Genomic DNA, 16,816 nt, shown 5'->3' with positions numbered 1-16,816 from the left:
CTTGTACAGTGGCAACTTCATGTAGGCAAAAATCCTTTTTTTCTTTCTTTCTTTCTGTTTTTTTGTTAAAGGTAGAAATTACTCGGGACATAACAAAGATAGTTGCGTTTTCCGACGGTGAGACAAATGGCGGATTTCAAAAAAAGGAAAATGTACCTTGACCTGGTAAAATAAATCAATTAAATTCTCAGAAAGCCCTCCGAGGTAAAGTTGCGCACGATTGGCCGAAATACATGTGACGTCGCAAGTTTTGCAGCGAATTGTCCCAGTAATTTTTATGGACACCAAAAGGTCTCGGTCTCACCGGACAACACAACACTGAAGTTGCATTTTGTACATAACGGTGCATTCTTTTTGGTTTTCCCACACAAGGGCGCAAAGCAAACAAGACAATATTGAACAATGCAGACCCATTGACAGGTTATATCGATTAGAATTTAAATGCATAAATGATAACTCTATAATATTTCATTTCTGAGCAAAACTGTGCGGGTGTGACATAATCTTTTCAATGCCTAAGAATGCAGGATATAGATCAGAGCACATCGAGATGTGGACAAACACCCTCTGGAACAGGTGCGGCTCTCGCTTGGACATAATCCACACTCATGATACAAAATCAACTTATGGTTAAATTAGACAGAAAAATGTTATGGTTAAGTTAGACAACTTTGTGTGCTTTAGGTTATCCCATGGTGTTTTCAATTTTTGAATTGAAATTGTGTGCTCAGGATTCAAACCCTGGTTAGACAGCTTAGAGGTGAGTGTGTGTACCTCCAGACCATCCTGCTAGCCCATTAACTGACAGACACAGACAAATTACAATGTTGCCTCTGACGATGTTAATGATCAGATTTTGGTATTTTTGAAGTTTTGAAACCTATTCAAAAAAAATATAAGTTTTTTCTACTGGAAAGAATCAAAACAGATAAAGGGTCAAACACAAAATTAACATCAATGTCAACAATTGTTCTTCCAGGACAGAGCGCAGCACCATACCAAATACCACAAGATAGACAGCAGGACTCCCCGAAGGACAGTCTATATGGCGATTGTGCGTGGCAGCAATAAGCTCAACACAGAGCACGAGGCCGCGCCGCGTTCCGATCAAAACAAAACATGTTCACCAAAATCCCCACAACACTTCTCTTGTAATTTGATGTCTACGTTTGTCAAATAGCGTTTCTTTGTCAGAGGGTGTTGCTGTTAAGTTCATAAACATAATTTCACAAAGGTGTTGCCCAGGTTTATGCAGGGTGCACATGGCACACCATCAACTTCCTTCTGGTGAAACTCACAAAATCCAGAATCATTGCACATCTACACTCATTCGTTCATCTTTTCTTCTGCCTGGGGAAACCGACTTCCACATTCTCTTCAATTTCATTTTTCCCTCCAAGTCTTCAAGACAGCTGATCACCACCATCTCAAAGCCTGGTGTTGGCTTAATGGTTAAGGTGGCTGGCTTGAGATCTTAGGGTCTTGAGTTCAAGCGACTGTCAAAACCCGTTGAAATAACACCAGGTAGGTGGACTCTTCTGAGGTCAGAAAAATAAGTACCAGCTTACTGGTAACAGGGGCACTGCATCAGCAGCACAGCCGTGCTTCCAGGAATGGTACAACCAGCAGCCACAGGTGCATATGAAATAACAACAACCACCATCTCAGATCATCCCCCATCCAAAACCATGATCTCTTCAACCCCGTTAACCCACCCCAAAGCCCAACTCCCAAATTTCCAGTTTTTCCTTTCCTGAGAGTTTGTTTCTGTATCCATCCTCTCCACCCTATGCGTCCTTCTCTACCCCTCACCCCCCCCCCCAACCCACAACAATTGTTTGTCCAAGTCTCCCTCTATTTTATCATTCAACACTGCCATTGGTGTTTTTTCCCCCTCTCTTTACTTTTCCTTTTGTTCATAGTATCATGATGCATTCAGTGTACTCGCTCTTCCATGAGCCTCGACTCTGTATACAAAAAAAATAAACAGAGGTCATTTATACTAGAAGCCGTTTGCCTTTTGTCGTTTCCTTATTCGGTCTCAGTCTCTGGACATTCAAAGAACAAACAACATCAATAGATTGGATGGTGTGGATTTCACATAATCTATACCACCGAAGGCTCATCGAGGAATGTTTACATATCACAGATCCAGGCCAAGGATATAAGAAGACTCTGGACGAATTAAAATGCTCTATGGGATCATGAGGTACGAGAAATTCAAACAGTCCGATCAACGGCAAATAACAGTGTAACAAAGGGCAGCTCTTTGTTTAGCTCAGATGATATGAATTGTACAATAAAGCTCTTGTTGTTACCACCATCGGGGCACAGTAATGAGAGGAATCTGTCATTGCACCATGTTAGTACAGAGACCAAGCCATCGAAAGATAAGTATCCCTCTGGAGCTTTGGTAGCCAAAATAAATGCTCATCGTGTAGTCCCAGAGACTTTCCTATGTCAGTAGTGAAAGGAACGATGTGATGGAGGCAACTCAAATGCATGAACTCATATTCGACTTGCATTTCTCCTCTTTCTTTTATATTGTGGTTAAACGAGAGTTGACGAATTGTTTTGAAACGTGCATTACATGCAGGCAAAGGGCATGACAAGGATAGGTCATGGATTCCAGAAGAGGAAACTCGCAATAAGGTTAATTAATGAAAGTCGCGTCAAAACATCTGCAAAACGGCGGTGGTGCGCCAACCATTACATTGTTCAGAACTCACAATGACTATCTACCTATTATTTAAGCAAAATGAGAAGGGAATGTAAGTTGAGAAGATTGAAGCAAGGGAGATAAAAGAAGGCAGTGTGGAGAAAAATGATGAGGAGGTATGGTGGAGGAGATGTGTGGGGCAGGAATGAGGGGTGAGGGTTGGTTGACGAGTCAAAAATGCCTCCATTTTCTTACGTAATATGTGGAAGGTCCTGAAACTTGGTTAAAACACGAAACCGGAAAGGAATTTACCGAGAAGACCACCACGTCAAAAATGATGTGCTGCAAGATATGGCTTCCACTGCTTGCAGCACATCTGCTATCCCAATGAACAGTCAAGTTCTACCGGGAACCTAAATGAAGAAGAGGCGTCTCAGTTTGAAAAACAGGAATAACTGATAAATTTCACCACCATTTCATTGTATCATTCAAGAAGCACGTCGTATTCCATTCGGCTTTTAGGGGGATGCATCACATCAAGTAAACATATCCTGTCAATGACGGACTATCGTGAGTGGCAGACATGAAAATTCCACGAACAACCCAAACATTGGCAGCTTTCCCACTCAGTCTTCCTGGCTCCCATTGTGTTGCGCTTTAGGCAGGACCGACACAAATGGCAATAAAATAAATTACAGGTTTCCCTGGAATGGCACAGTTTCCTCTCTCCAATAAACATGCTAAAGGATGTTCGACACGTTAAATGGAGCCTTCTGAAAAGCCATGCAGATTGATCGTTTCCCATTGGGTAGAGGTTCAGGTTGGCGCAACAAGAAAATAAAAGTGCTGGGAAAAGGAAAGGATGGCAATGAGGAGAGGAAGGTGCATAAAAGTAATGGTTTTTTGTGAATGTGCTGTGAATTCATTATCTATCGACCGGTATTTATCTATCGATACCTCTCCGTCGTTGAGCATGCAAGGTGGAGACGATGCCATTCAGCTCTATTCTACACCAGTCTTTCCAGGTCTTCCATCACAAATGTAATGTATATTCTGCCGAGATTGAGAAGGTTCTCTTGAAGGTACCCTTGGGTCTGCCTCTCTTCCTTTTCTCTCTTGTCCATTTCCAAGCTTGTTTTAGAAGTCTATTGTCAAACATGGAGTACATGCCCCAGATATGTCCATATCCTCCACCTCACCATGAGATTTAGTGGCTGGGAAATCATTTTTTTTGAAGATTTTGATATTACCCTGTGCACACGAAATGAAAAGCGGAGTTAAGCGATTGGTTCACTTATGTCTGTCTGTCTGTCTGTCCGTGTATGTCAAAAAACATCAATTTATAATCAAGGAACAACTTCGTTTCAGTTTAATGTTATACTTTGAACACAAATCGGAAAACAAACCTGTAGTTTCGCAGTACGGTTGTGTCCAGCCGGTTAACAACAGCCTGAATGGATAGCCAAATGGTTGATGAACTCGGAGGCGAACAGCTGAGATCCTTGGAGATTATGGCGTGCGCGGGACGGGAAACAACGAGGTAGTTTACTGGAGGCGTTCACAAGAACGGGAGCACACGGGTTTATCCTCGAACCCACAACGAATAAACGAACACAAGTAAATTCAACAAATGATGGTTTAATAAAAAATAAATCAAAGATTTACAACGAAAACAAATCAAGAGTGAGGTATGGAAAAGTGAGGTAAAACTAAATTCAAATTTGAGATGTCTCCACTCAGTCACAAAAACAGACAAGGGGAAAGATAAAAGTAAAACAAAATCCTCCTTTTATGCCGGTACTCAGCTTTGTGCCCAGAGATGACCTGTAGGAGCCTCACAGTCATCGAGCCTCGAAGCCGTTCCACGGGAAAAGACACAGCCAAAATGGTGCCAAGTCGCTCATCTGGCTAAGTATGTGAGGGAATGCATGCAGAGATCTTCAATGCCAGGGCCCATAAACTGCCATCCAGTTTCTCCTCACGATTGAGATTGCCACACCACTCCTCTCTCAGTATCTAGTTCACTCACAGCAAATGGCGCCACCATCTTCCTCGAACATACAACGGCAGACTACCGAGTTATTGATGAGAGACACACTCCTCTTCTTCTCCTCCAAAATCGCACAAACTTTGTGACCCAGCTGAACAGACAACGGCCACCATCTTGTTCCAGCATGCGAGCAAATTCACATCAGCATGAACAACAAAAATCATGCTGCTATTTTGTCATGCTGAGAGGGACCAGAGCCTCATGCTTTGCTTCCAACCGCCATCTTGTCTCTCTAGCCCCTTCTCATGATCGAAATGGCCAACACCGCTCCTCTCTCAGCACCAGGCCCACTCACAGCAAATCGCACGGCCTTCCACTTTGATCCTCCAACAAGGGATATTCCACAATTCAACCTGAGAGACATGCTTCTCTTCTTCTCTTCCTCTCTTCCTCTCCTCCCAAAGCGTACAAACTTAACGACCCAGCCAAGCAGTCAATGGCCAGTGTCTTGCTCTAGCACACGAGCCAATTCGCACCATACGAACACGATAATTCACAGCTGTCTCGTGTGTGCCAAGGAGAAGCAAGAGAAACCCTCTGTGTTCCAACTGCCATCTACACTCAATCACATTCCCTCTGACATCACATCGACCGATCATGAACCTCGGGGGCATGGCCTGATGAACTCGGTTACCGTTCTTGGGGGCGGGGTTCAGCCTGCTGATTGTGTTTGGACTCCGTTGGTAGCCAGGTCGGCCATTGTTGTAAAACAGGGTATTTTTATGGTCGGCTTTGTAAATGCAAAAACACATACTGGGAGAAACTAGCCTTAGACCCTACCTCGTTCACACAGCACCGCCCCCCATGTGGTGACACGTAAACAACCTTAAGCTCACAGTTTTCCCGACTTAAATTACATCAAGATGTCTCCTACTCGTCCGTGGATCATGCTACACTATGGTATTCCTCCATCTACCTCCACAAACATAACAGTACTTTGGCTCTGCATTTGTCCCAACCACACATGCACAGAGAAGAGTGAGATAATGTTTTCCTACGTGTCTGTCTGGCAGTCCAAAAAAAATTGAAAATAATTTCAAACAGAAAATTTACTGTTTTAGGGACATAATAAAAGACACAAACTACAGGCACGAAGAACTGATCGTACGCGTTAAATAAGGTGGTGCAAAAGATGCTGCGTCAATGGCAGTAAACTTCTTGGAAAACAAAATTTCTACAACGTATAAAATCTTAATTTTATTTCAATTGAATGGTATACTTAAACACTGGAGAACACAGATTTAACCTTTTTGGCACTTTCAAAAAACCTTTTGTTTGGTAGTACTTGGACAAAATATTGCAGCATTTTACATTATCTTGACAAATCAAATGTGCTTCTTGCAGACCCCGCCCATGTCCTTTTTTCTCAAGAGTGTGAGGGGTAAGGTGTTCTATGAACTCTCTCGTACTCCCTCGATGCAATTGAACCACTTGATGCTCAGTTGTCTCTGAAGACATCTCAACTGAAAGCTTAAATGTTTTCGTTCAATCTGTCTGTTGGTCTTCCAGGTCTCTGCCCCATACAACAGCACTGAGATAACATTGCTGTTGAATAATTTAAGTTTTGTCTTCTCCATGAAATAATCTTCGATTTCCATACAGTTACCAACTTTGCAAGACACTGCAAATGGGTGTAGTTGAGTGTCGCTGAAATGATGTTATTATTCCCCAATATCTCAGTCTTCGACGTGTTCATTCAGAGTCCTATCTCACTCACTGATTATGCTACATCAGCTGTTTTATCATACACCTCCCTGGCGTTATCCCCAACAAGGAAAATATCATCAGTAAAGTCGAGATCCCCCAGTTTCCCGTTGTTCGAGTGAATTACTGATGTGATGGGATCCGTACACATACTTCTTAACAAAATTGTCACTTCGAATATCAGAGATGATCGGATGCAACCCCACTGAAGTCCTGTAGTGACAACAAATGGATCTATTGTTTCATGGCCAACTTTTACGGAACACCAGGCGTTTTGGTAGAGAGATCTGATGTTGTTGATAATTCTTTCAGGAAATCAATAACTCTGCAGCATATTCCACAGTGAGTGATGATCAACACTGTCAAATGCTTTTTGAAAGTCAATGAAGTTGAAGATTGCCAGAGTTTGCCAATTTGTTACTTTGTTCTATGATGTTATCGAAAATAAATTATTTGATTGATGCAGGATACATCAGGGCAAAATCCTGTTTGTTCCTCTCACAGTCTTTCATCGACTGCTTTCCTAACTCGGTTAAGGATGACAGCTCAAAAAAAACTTTCCCAGACATGGAGGGTAATGTAACCCTTCTCCAGTTATTGCTATTCTGGAGGCCTCCTTTCTTCGGAAGCTTTACTATTGCACCATTCTTCCACTGTTTTGGTATCCTTTCCATGTTCCATATCAGGTTGAAGAGCTGGAACAATGTTTCCAGATTTGATTCTCCACTGGTTAACAGCGATTCTGGTGCTATTCGACCTTCTCCTGCCACTCCATTGGTCATCAGCTTTCAAAATGTGCGAAGCATCTCAGCCATTGCCATTTTTTCCAAAATGATTGAATTCATTCATTCTAGAAATTTGATCAAAGTCTATATTCTAGACTTAGGTGCTGATCCATGCAAAATGTCTTGAAAATGTTCTACCCATCTGTTGTTAATGCTATCTATATGTACTGTGTTGCCATTTTTGTCTTTTACAGGACTGTTATTGTTGGATTTAAAGTCCGCACCCATATTGCCACCCTATAGCGCCGATTCGGCCTCCTCTGCTCGACGCTCGTCTGTGAAGACGCGCTCATCCTCATGGATTCGGGCCGGTGCGACAAGAAAAATAATTTGGAAAGGTAAGGACAGTAATGAGGTGAGAAAGGTGCATATAAAACTCATTGTTCTTTTGATGAATGTGCTGTGACTTTCACCAAAATAATTAGTTTTTGCACTTGGAAGGATTTTGCACCAAATTGGTGGAGTCTAAATATTTGAATCAAATGAAATTAGTTTTCACACTTTGAACATCTTTTTTTTTTTAATACAAGATTGAGACTCATGCAAGAGCGATGTGACAGAGGGGAAAAAGGCCATGTACAGACAATGGGGAAGTGGAGCCACAGTTGGTCACACGCCAAGCAAGGGAATGAATGAACATGAGAAAGAGAGAGAAAGAGAGAGAAAGAGAGAGAAAGAGAGAGAAAGAGAGAGAAAGAGAGAGAGAGAGAAAGAGAGAGAGAAAGAGAGAGAGAAAGAGAGAGAGAGAGAAAGAGAGAGAAAGAGAGAGAGAAAGAGAGAGAGAAAGAGAGAGAAAGAGAGAGAGAAAGAGAGAGAGAAAGAGAGAGAAAGAGCGAGAAAGAGAGAAAGAGAGAGAAAGAGAGAGAAAGAGAGAGAAAGAGAGAGAAAGAGAGAGAAAGAGAGAGAAAGAGAGAGAGAAAGAGAGAGAAAGAGAGAAAGAGAGAGAAAGAGAGAGAAAGAGAGAGAAAGAGAGAAAGAGAGAGAAAGAGAGAGAAAGAGAGAGAAAGAGAGAGAAAGAGAGAAAAAGAGAGAGAAAGAGAGAGAAAGAGAGAGAAAAAGAGAGAAAGAGAGAGAAAGAGAGAGAGAGAAAGAGAAAGAGAAAGAGAAAGAGAGAGAGAAAGAGAGAGAGAAATAGAGAGAGAAAGAGAAAAAGAGAGAGAAAGAGAAAGAGAAAGAGAAAGAGAAAGAGAAAGAGAAAGAGAAAGAGAAAGAGAAAGAGAGAGAGAGAGAGAGAGAGAGAGAGAGAGAGAGAGAGAGAGAGAGAGAGAGAGAGAGAGAGAGAGAGAGAGAGAGAGAGAGAGAGAGAGAGAGAGAGAGAGAGAGAGAGAGAGAGAGAGAGAGAGAGAGAGAGAGAGAGAGAGAGAGAGAGAGAGAGAGAGAGAGAGAGAGAGAGAGAGAGAGAGAGAGAGAGAGTTGGAGAAAACAGAGTAACCTGCAACTAAGGCCGAAGTCACATTTGCTCTACGGCGAGGATACGGTGGCCGTACGCCCTCTGAATTGATAGAAACGTGCGGCGGCCGCAGAGTTTCTGTGGTGGCCTCAGGGTGGCCCTACGCCGTATGGCTATATTTTACAGGTCGTAAGGTCACCGTGGAATTATAACGCGGAGTTATAACTTTTTTTCATTTCTACGTTTGCCGTAGCAATTCGACAAGCCGAAAAAAAAAACTGGTAAAAAAAAATAAATAAAATTAACCCATTCGTTACCGTCCGTCTGGCCGCACGTTAGCCTTCGGGCCCCCTGCGGTCACCTTGCGGGCACCTTGAGGCTACCTTGGGTCTGCCTTGAAAATTATATGGCCGCCGCAGGGCCCCCTTAAGGTCACCATGCGACATCAAATCAAAGACCGTACAGCAACCCCACGTTTTCGGTCTCCACAATTTCTAAGACCTAAGGCCTAAGTCACATTTGCTCTTCGGCGAGGATACGGTGGCCGTACGCCCTCTGAATTGACAGAAACGTGCGGCGGCCGCAGAGTTTCTGTGGTGGCCTCAGGGTGGCCATACGCTGTTTGGCTATATTTTACAGGCCATAAGGTCGCTGTGGAATTATAACGCGGAGTTATAACTTTTTTCATTTCTTCGTTCGCCGTAGCAATTCGACAAGCCGAAAAAAAAAACTGGTAAAAAAAACAAAACAAACAAAAAATTAACCCATTCGTTACCGTCCGTCTGGCCGCACGTTTGCCTTAGGGCCCCCCTGCAGTCCTCCTGCAGTCGCCTTGCGGTCGCTTTGCGGTCGCCTTGCGTCTGCCTTGAAAATTCTATGGCCGCCGCAGGAGCGCCCTCAGGTCACCGTGCGACATCAAATCAAAGACCGTACGGCAACCCCACGTTTTCGGTCTCCACAATTTATAAATACCCCGTGCGGCTACCCGAAAAATAAAAACATATGTGACTGCTACATTGTCTGACCGTGGAAATACTGCGGCCGTCGTATAATTGTTAGTGGCCGTATATTTTGGAGACCCCACGGCCACCGTGACAAATGTGACTTAAGCCTAAGAGCGTTAGGTTAGGTAGGGTTAATGGGGAGAAAAGTGATTTCAGGTAAAAATGGGGAGTGAATCTGACACGATGGCAACACTGCCTGCTTCACAATTAGTTCTGCAAGTAAGAAAGACGAGTAAAAGTATGATAACGAATGAGTGAAGAAAGGAGTAAGAGTGAGACTAAGAGAAATTGAGTTGAGACTATTCTTATTTTTCAGGTTTTCAAAGAAAGTTTTTTTTGTTTAGTTTTTCAAGAAGTTTTGAGTTTAAAAAGGGAGAACTGTTTGGGTGGTACACATGGGCTTGAAGGGAGCAGAGGAAGAAAGGATGGAAAGAACATGCAAGAGTTAAGACTCATGAGCACGAAGCCTAGCCGAGGCCTAGTCAAACTCAAAATCAATACAACAGGACAAAGCAAGTAAAGGCAAGACAACATGCGAACACATTCATGATACGATTAACACGACAGGGAACAACATTAATGAAAACAGTCACACACAACAGATCCCGTACACTTTCTAAGCTTACAAAGAAGTTTTCAAGGAGTTGGGAAAACTGCATTGACTCGTGAAGATACCAGAAACCCAAACTTGTTCACCATTAAAAATAACAATTGATGGTTATGGGTAAAGGACGTTGTATCAATTAATCAATTTCTTTGAACAACAAAAAAAAAGATAAGAGAGATGCTCTTTGGAGAGTTTATATCTATAAAACAAGGACAAACGAGAAGGTAAGGACGAAACATGAATGTAGAGTCACAAATATTCAAAGCAAATGTAGTTGTGCAAACAAGCATCCTTGGTTATGTTTCCCAAATCATATTACATGTATACAAAATACATTTTTGTACCTGTATAAACGTCCTTTTGGTACTGGTTTCCCAGAACTGGTGTGCAAAGTCCTTTTAACGTCACACACTCAAGCCAGGCACGCAAAGGGACAATCGCTGAGCCACACTACCTTGCAGCCCTCGCATGAGCTCACGCCGTAGTGGTAACCCGAAGATTTATCCTGGCACACGAAGCATGGCTTGTAGATCCTCGGTGGGGGTAGCGGAGAAGGAGGGGAGCCCAGGTACTCCTCAGAACTACTGCTTTGTCCATCGTTCGCTGTGGGAAAACGATAGTTTTACTTTGGGTGATAAATACAATTAAAGCACAAGCATAAAATACACTCATTGTCTTAATTCTTAATTACCAACATCGACATTCTGTCCATAGATTACAAAAATAAGGGGCTATTTATGTAACGAAGAGGGTGAGAGGATGGGGTTTGAGTTGAGAACAAAACCGGTTTTAGAAAATGAAGAGGGGAAGTGGAAGATTAGTGGCGAAAAGGAACTTGGGAAGAGAGAGTATCAGGTTTGGGAAGGGGGTGTATGGAGGGTCACAACTGAGAACAGAGGGTTAGTGAGGGGGCGAGGCAGGGCCTGGAGAGGGGGGGAGAGGGGGGAACACTGCAATACTCCATCCAACATGGAAAACAACATCGGAAAGACTAATCTTTAAAATGGGGCCAAGAAACTGGCGAAGGCCTGTGCAGTTTGGGGGGAAGGAAGGAGGGGGTGTGGGTGGGGGGGGCGGGTGCTGATATTGGAAGATACTGGAAGTGGTACAAATATGTAAAATATAAAATTAAATCGAATAAAAACACTAAACTGTACCATCAGGGAGGTTCCACAAATTAACAAAATGACCTCTTCAGCATCAAAATGGCTTATACAATATCTGCCTGTGCGTCTCCATTGTCCAGAGGCTCTACCATGTAAACATCACAACAGACATTCCCAGCTGGCACAAGTACTCGTATATTGGCCCAACATCGGGCTTCAGTTCACATCATCGCTGTTGGTCATATGCACATTGCTGACGTCGATTCAACATTGGCTTTTAGACGGAGAGACGGTGTTCAGCCAACTTTGTGTGTTAGTCGGAGTCAGCCTAACATTGGCTTTACACATTGGCCCAACGTGTGCCTTTTCACTTTGCCCTGATAACCGTCGGTCCAACGTAGCCGTTTCAGCCACGGATCACTTTACATGGAGAACAAAAAATACCAGTGCCAAGATGAAAAATTAAGCAACGCTAAACATTCATTTCCTGAGAGCTCAAGTATGCTCCGAAAGGCAGATAAACATCCTTTCCCTCCATGTTGAATACATTGTTCTGTGTATTATTAGTGACAACATTCACAATTTCCGCTTTCCGCTCAAACTCTGTGTGAGAGGCTCATCGTCTCAGCATGTTGGTGGGTTCGTTGGAGCCAACCTTACCGCAGAACCACTGTATATAAGATCCACAACCAGTTCTTCCTCAAATTTACAAAAAAAAAATGGAGTTGCGAAGAACAAATGTCACATGCCGAATCACTGATCAGACTACTGCTGGCAGAGCCAACCAAATGGCCTTCAAAACGTGTTCAAGTCTTGCACCGTCAAAACACACAGCATTCGAAAACGACATTCAAGTATTCGTGGTGAAAGTTCCACGTATATTATTGAGATGCAATAAATTGGGAATGTGTGCCGTGTTCCGAGGGATACAAAGAGGGTCTGTCGTGTCACGGTGCACAACGCTGAGAGCAAGTGAAATTTCATGGAGGGGACATCGACATAGATGTTTGCAAAATGGAGTATTTCTGGCACCGAACTCTAACTAACCTACCTTGGTATGCCGCATGTGACCATCAACACCCTCTCCCATTTCTCCTCTAAAACAGCACTGTCTAAGAAAAATAAATATATGAAAACGTTTCAAAATCTCTCTCAGCCAATCAACCCCATAATACGAGAAAATGTTCATTAAACGAGTAGTAGCAGTAGTAGTGGTAGTAGTAGCAGTAACAGCAGCAGCAGCAGCAGCAGCAGCACATGAACAAACAGTAAAGTTTTCTTCTATTTTTTTTCTTCAAAATGTGACCTTTGCACACTGCCTTTTTTGAGTGGTGGTCTACGACAATGATTATAGTCTATTCAGGTTTCCCCCCTATGCCTCAACCCCCATCCTCCCCCCAACCTCGTCCTTCATTGTTGCTTCACTATCACAGATAATCTCAATACCCACCATACTATGAGGTTATCCTCAGGCCTGACTCGAGGAAGGTATACCTCAGAGAACAAGCGTCAGGGCAACACAAATTCATCCTCAGATACTCGAGATCAGCAAAGTTTCTCAACAAATCCCTCAGATTTTTCTACAAACGTGCAAAACCTCATTTTCATAATGCCACCTTATGGTCTCGAGTGGATTTTCTGAAAGAAGCGATTGTGCATTAACTGTAGGGTACTCTGAGAGCAAGATCAATCGATATGCACTGCATTTACAAACATGTGAGTAGGTAGAATCTACAAGTTAACAAAACTAGAATGAGGGAAGAAAGTTAAAAAAAAAAAAAAAAAAAAAAAATATATATATATATATATATATATATATATATATATTTTAATGTGACAAGATCGTGGGAATGCTGGGAACTTTTCACGTCCATCTGTAGGAGAGCACGAAAGATCGATTATTACGTCACATTTGTTTATACATACACAGAGCTAGAGCAGACGTCTGATAGTTCATTATTGGAAACCGATCTCGACATCCAGTTTATAATTAGGAGCAGTCACCGCTACGGCCGCTGGACTAGCATTTTAATGTCCAAATCCAAACCTCACCATTATGCAAGGATTTACATTTTCTTTAGTTTGGCTTTCATGAGATAGTGGGGGAAGGTGTAGAGGTCAATGGGTCCCAAAAGGCCTTTTACTGCAGGTTTACCTTGAACCTTGGTTTATCAAAAAGGCCCAGGTTTACCTTGAACAAAGTGGAGCTGTATTTTTCATTATAAGCTCGGAATTATAATTGGCCTCGATCAGCTGAAGGACAGTGACTCAAGAGTGAAGACTCAATAAAAGCAGCACAAATGCAACTGGATATAGTACCAACAATCAAACCGACTCCATTACTCAAATGAGCCGTAGAGATTCCCCGAAAAGGCTTCAACTACGAAGCAATATATGAACATCAGATGGACTTTGACCCCAAAAATCTGTGAAAACGTTACAACGGTGGCATGACTAAGTGTTTGCTGTTCAGTGATTCTTGAATAACAAAAAAAAAAATAAAGAAAAATTGCAACGTTGCACAGAGAGTCTCAAGGATGGCCCACTGTCTATTGGGCCACACGAGAGCAAACAGACATTACAATCTGCAAACTGATAGCACCTGGCAGTTGCTCCCCTCCCCCCAATCAAATCCTGCCCTAAGAGATTCCATTCAAGACAATTTGCACGTGGAGATACAGTGGGAAATTTTGTGGTCTCATGAGGACATTTAAAGCATCCACGGATATGGTCAAAATCTGCTCCAAATTTGCTATTTTATTACGACTACGACTTCTTCTTTTATAACGGCCCCAATTACTCCCACATTCTTGTGGGTCGGCTGTGTAGGTTTTTTGGCCGAAGTCTTTTACAAACTGGCTAGCCAGGCCCAACATTCAAATGAAGCCAATTCGGACAGCAATTTGTAATTGTCCAGGGTGCTTGCGATTACTCACCTTCCCTTTGCGAAAGACACAGTGGGATCTGACATTCAACATAACACCAATGACATTTACAACTCCTTCAAAATAACTAGATTGAGGGAGGTAGGGAAAAATGATCAAAGTCATTGTGGTGGTGGTGGTGGTGGTGGTGGTGGTGGTGGTGGTGGTGGTGGTGGTGGTGGTGGTGGTGAATTGGCTTCTTAAAAGGCCAATAATTTTTGTCCAAGCATTGCAGACTTCTTCCATGAGAATAGAATGCAATTGCAAAGCTTAGTAGAAAAAGCACTTATGTCACAATGTTGACTTGTTCAGTAAGTTTTTCCATTTTGGCCATCAATTTAGCTGTTAGAGATAAGTATGACCACCTGTTGAGAACAATTAGTCCTTAAATATTTTGTGTTTGTGGATGATGATGTCATTGGTGGTCAAAAAGTGAAAAACATTCAGAGGATAACCATACAACAACAATGTAGGATAAGCATTAAATAATAGAGTAGAGGAGTGGGGGAGGGTAGCAACAGAGCATGGAAAGAGCAGAAGGTGCAAGACCAGAAAGGAGGAAACAGAAAAACAGAGAGACGACCGACCTATCTGCGAGGCGAAAGCGAGAGGCCCAGAGACTCGGCTTCATCATGGGGGATTCTGATGATATTTAAGGTCTTGGAGGCAGATAAAAGTTCAGGGGTGCCAAGAAAAGACTATGCAAGATGAGGATGTCAAATCGGCAACTGGTTTTGAAGGCCAACTTTTAAATCTGGTTTACCCATGGCTGATAGTGAGGCCCAAAAGTTTGAATGACTGAACATTCTTCAATAACATGGGAAAATCATTCTCCAATTATGCAAGAGAACTGTTCCAGAAGAACAAAGGCTAACCACGAAACAATAATGTAAGATAACCATTTAACAACAATATATGATAATTGTTGAACACAATTGTAGTATAATCATCAATAAGGGAGGAAAACTGTTCCACAATAATGTAGGATGGTCATTAAACAATAATGTAGCATAACTGCGAAGCAATAACGAGGATAAACATTGAACAATAACATATGATAACCATAAAACAATAACATAGGATAACTATTAAACAAAAATGTAGGATAACCATTAAACAATAAAGTAGGATAACAATTAAACAATAACATAGGATAATCATAAAACAATAATGTAGGATAACCATAAACAATAATGTAGGATAACCATTTAAAATTATGTAGGATAACGATTCAAAAATAATGCAGGATAACCATCAAGCAAAAAATATAGGATAGCCATTAAAAAAAATGTAGGATAACCAATGAAGAATAACATGGGAAAATCATGAAACAATAATATAGGATAACCCTTAAACAACAATGTAGGATAAATGCTAAACAATAACATAGGATAATCATGAAACAATAATGGAGGATAACCATTAAATAATAATGTGGGATAATTATGAAACAATAATGTAGGATAACATTAAAAAATAATGTAGGATAACCATTAAACAATAGTATAGGACAATCATAAAACAATAATGTAGAATAACCATTAAACAATAAAGTAGGATAACCATGAAACAATAACATAGGATAATCATAAAACAATAATGTAGGATAACCATTTAAAATTATGTAGGTTAACCATTCAAAAATAATGCAGAACAACCATCAAACAATAATCTGGGATAACCAGTAAAAATGTAGGATAACCCTTGAAGAATAACATAGCACAACCATGAAACAATAATGTTGGATAACCATGAAACAATTTGAAGAATAAACAAACAATAATGGAGGATAACCATTAAACAATAAAGTTGAATAACCAGTAAACAATAACATAGGATAATCATTAAACAATAATGCAGGATAACCATTAAACAATTATGAAACAATAATGTAGGATAACATTAAAAAATAATGTAGGATAAGCATTAAACAATAATATCGGACAACCATTAAACATTAATGCAGAATAACTATTAAATAATAATGTAGAATAACCATTAAACAATGATGTCGAATAACTATTAAATAATAATGTAGAATAACCATTAAACAATAATGTAGAATAACCATTAAATGATAATATACAATAAGCATTCAATAATAATGTAGAATTACCATTAAACAATAATGTTGAATAACTATTAAATAATAACGAAGAATAACCATTAAACAATAATGAAGGATAACCATTAAACAATAATGTAGGATAACCATTAAACAACTAGAGGGGGAGCACTCGGTGGAGTGCAAAACCTCCGCTGCTAATACTGCCAGGTCACTCAAGTGAACCTGATATCCTGTTCATTCAATTTGACGTCAACAGTGCTCACAGAGTTATAGTTTGCAACTTTCCCTTTTACTTTTAACTTTTACATACTCAATTCATTCGTCATAACTAGATTCCTTGAGACAGAAATTGATTTTACGTGGGTATATCCACCTGAAGTTCCAAAATCAGCTGCAATTATAATTTTGGCATGTTTTTTTGTTGGAAATCACTTATAACATGAAGAAATGCAAAAAAAAAAAAAAACAAAATCGAAATTTTGTTGAAAAAAAAAGTTGCAAAAAATTTTTTTTCTCTAA

At 41.1% G+C, this 16,816-nt stretch overlaps 1 protein-coding gene across 8 annotated transcripts in view; it reads right to left on the bottom strand.

The window, feature by feature from the left end:
• The window catches only part of LOC147027960 (retinoic acid receptor beta-like), a 184,073-nt gene that overhangs the window by 60,946 nt on the left and 106,311 nt on the right, over window positions 1-16,816 (bottom strand). For all 8 annotated transcript variants that reach the window (XM_085877846.1, XM_085877841.1, XM_085877844.1 and 5 more), the window contains one exon: window positions 10,654-10,802. In XM_085877846.1, the coding sequence (XP_085733972.1) occupies window positions 10,654-10,802 (149 nt within the window). The remainder of the gene's footprint in view (window positions 1-10,653; window positions 10,803-16,816) is intronic.

The sequence above is a fragment of the Eptatretus burgeri genome, chromosome 4, assembly GCF_056783735.1.
Source record: "Eptatretus burgeri isolate ZD-2024b chromosome 4, Ebu_testis_v1, whole genome shotgun sequence".
Taxonomy (NCBI): Eukaryota; Metazoa; Chordata; class Myxini; order Myxiniformes; family Myxinidae; genus Eptatretus; species Eptatretus burgeri.
This window is presented reverse-complemented; position numbering and strand designations above follow the sequence as displayed.